The 3,097-nt window shown below is 38.7% G+C and overlaps 1 protein-coding gene across 1 annotated transcript; it reads right to left on the minus strand.

Annotated features, from left to right (window-relative positions):
* Window positions 1-231: 231 nt before the first annotated feature.
* LOC309872872 (olfactory receptor 4C45-like) lies at window positions 232-1,204 on the minus strand (the record flags this gene model as incomplete). The annotated part of the gene is made up of 1 exon (XM_082747838.1): window positions 232-1,204. One exon carries the CDS (start codon window positions 1,202-1,204, stop codon window positions 263-265), a length of 942 nt encoding a protein of 313 aa, XP_082603964.1. The 3' UTR covers window positions 232-262.
* Between the last annotated feature and the right edge of the window lie 1,893 nt (window positions 1,205-3,097).

Consider the following 3,097-nt stretch of genomic DNA (forward strand, 5'->3'; position numbering starts at 1 on the left):
CATACTTCAACTTGGATTTGGATTATATTCAATTTTATCTTCTTATTTTAAAAGAAATTAAGCATTTTAAGGAATCCGAGAATTATGTGGGCTCTAGGCACTGTGCCTACTATTCCTGGGTGGATATGTTGACCTTGCCCATAAAATATATGATCCTGAAGAAAAGTGATCTAAACAGGACAATTGACTGTCCCACATTTAATCAAGTAAGAAGGGGAATAAATCTCTCTAAATATTCAGTAGATATTTTAATGTAAATACTCTAATCCCAAGATTCATTATCACCAATTTTTGTTGTTTGCCTCCAGAGTTTCTTCATGACATTTTTCACTTCTGCATTTCTGAGGGTGTAGATCAATGGGTTCAACATGGGAGTGACTAGGGTACAAAACACAGTCACAGCTTTGTCAGCAGGGAAGGAGGTCATGGGTCTCAGATACAGGAATGAACAAGGTACAAAGAATAAGATGACAACAGTGACATGAGAAGCACAGGTAGACAGGGCTTTGCGACGCCCTTCAGAGCTTTTAGTCCTCAGGGAGCGCAGGATGACAATATAAGAAGCAACCAGCATAGAAAAAATGAGCAGACATAGTGACCCGCTGTTGGCAGCAATCAGGGGCCCCAAAGTGTGAGTGTCTGTACAGGCTAGTTCCAGGAGAGGTATTAAATCACACATAAAATGATCAATAACATTGGGGCCACAGAATGGTAACTGGACCATGAACAGAACCTGGATCCCTCCATGAATAAAGCCTAAAATCACAGCCATTCCCACCAAGAAAGCACAGACAAATTGGCTCATGATGGTCATGTAATGCAAGGGCTTACAGATGGCTACATAGCGGTCATAGGCCATGGCAATTAATAAGATGATCTCAGCTCCCGCAAAGAAATGTTCAGCAAAGAGCTGAGTCATGCAGCCATTGAAGGATATGGTGTTTATGTCAGAGAGCAAGTCAAAGATCATTTTGGGTGCTATGGATGAAGAGTAGAAACCATCTATAATGGATAAATAGGACAGAAAAAAGTACATGGGAGATCCCAGGGCTGGGCTGATGAAGATGGTGATGGAGATGAGGAGATTACCTGCCAGTGTGATTAAGTATGTGATTAAAAGCACAGCAAATAGCAATTTTCTTAGTTGTGGATTCTGGGACAGGCCCAGCAGAATAAATTCTGTCACATTGCTCTTCCTTTCCATGAAGTCAGCTTTAGTTATGAGCCTATGGTTCATCTGGAAAGATCACAATTTCTGAGTATATTTTGAATTCAACACTGAAATCTTCCATCACCTCTTTAGTCCTGGCCTCTGGGGTTGCTGAAGCCACACTTTCCACTCACCTCAACCACTTTGGAGACTGTTATAAAAGAGAATAGATAGAGGTAGATAGAGGTTAAGTTTCTCTTACTCATATAAATTTTATAATGACAATATGTTTAAAATACCAGAATAAAAGGAAAGTGTTATTATGACGGTTGACTCCTGATTGACTTCAAAGCTCTGGCTCTAAAATCTTATGGATGGCTCTTTTCCCTCTGCTTTTGGTACAGATTTCATCAATAGCAATTATTCTGAGGTTATAATCACCTATTGACATGAATATTTATGGGCATATGAACACAATATTCTTTAAAATGTGAAATGTACAGCAGATAGGAAAGTGCTATCCTTCCTATATCTACACCAGCAGTGCTTTTTGAGCTAGGATTCCTTTCTGTCAAATGAATGCATATGCACACTGAGAAACAGACCTGCAGATGGTATGTTTCCCCTTCAGGATGCTAAGGGCCCATCTTTGTAACAGCTCTTTGATCTGCATTCACTCCACTGCCCTGGATATTGTATCTGACTCTACAAGGCTCATAAACACTCACTCTTCTCACATCTTTGGACACAGAAATGGAAGCGGTCCAACGTTCAATAGCAATTGAAAACTCCTCAGTAGTTTTTAAGTTAATTTTCTGTGCAACTGGACTTCGTCACATAGAATAATGATCTGGTGCTGAAAAGGTGGTTTTATGAAAGCACGGGCACAAGTCCTGTGTGCAGAAAGAACTGTTGCACCAGGGTTGTGAGGGGTGGCTGCTTGTATATTTGGGCGGTGGAGGAGGTAAGGAGAAAGGAGATTTTAAAACGATTTTCTTATGTTAAAGACTCAGAGGATCCTGGAGGCTTTCTCTTTGTCAAGTTAAGGTTGTTTTTCTCTCTAGCAAGGCATTAACATGAAGACATTTGGGAGCTTCCTGTCACCCATATCCCACCTCTGAAATAGATTAATAAGTATTATTAATAATAATTACTAATTATTAATATTAATAATTAATAAGCATAGCCATATATTACAAATGGAATGAAATGAATCACGAAGTTTCCCTGAATTTCCTATTGTTTTGGGAAAAATGTTATCTAAGATAATAGAAGTTTTTCTTTTGACACTAAGTTTAATCATGTGAGATGAACTTAAAGTTTCATTTCTGATTGTTTGAAAAATTGAATATATACAAGAATATATTCTTTTTTTGAATGATCTGTATAGGGATTTTCAATAGTGAGTACATGTTACACATGATCATAGGATATTTAATTCCTTCTACCCTTATCTTTCTCCTTTCCCTATCCCTGCTGAAAATGTTAAAACTTATGTTTCCTCAAAAGTTTCTGGACACAAAGTCAGCAGTTAGCATCATGACCTTTCAGCTCCAGTAAAGGTGAAGAGGGGTGCTTGGGTGCCTCAGTCAGTCAAGTCATGATCCTGAAGTCCCAGGACTGAGTCCTTGGATTGAGTCCAGCATTGGGGTCCCTGCTTAGCAGGGAGTCTACTTATCCTTCTGCCCTCCACTGTGCTTTACTCTCTCTCTCTCTCTCTCAAATAAATAAATAAAATATTAAAGAAATAAAAGTGAGGAAAGTATCTTTTGTTTTTCAGAAAGCTCAGTCTCTTTAGTTTCTTCTCTATCCATGGCTGCTATAGGTGGGAACTATGTGCTTCATCATCCCTAATAGATTTACTCCACTAATTCTAACTTCAGTGTGGCAACATAAGTCACGAAAAGGGGAGCCAACTTGAAATAATCACATATAGAAACCTACCAA

Source organism: Mustela nivalis (genome assembly GCF_964662115.1).
Source record: "Mustela nivalis genome assembly, chromosome: 9".
Taxonomy (NCBI): Eukaryota; Metazoa; Chordata; class Mammalia; order Carnivora; family Mustelidae; genus Mustela; species Mustela nivalis.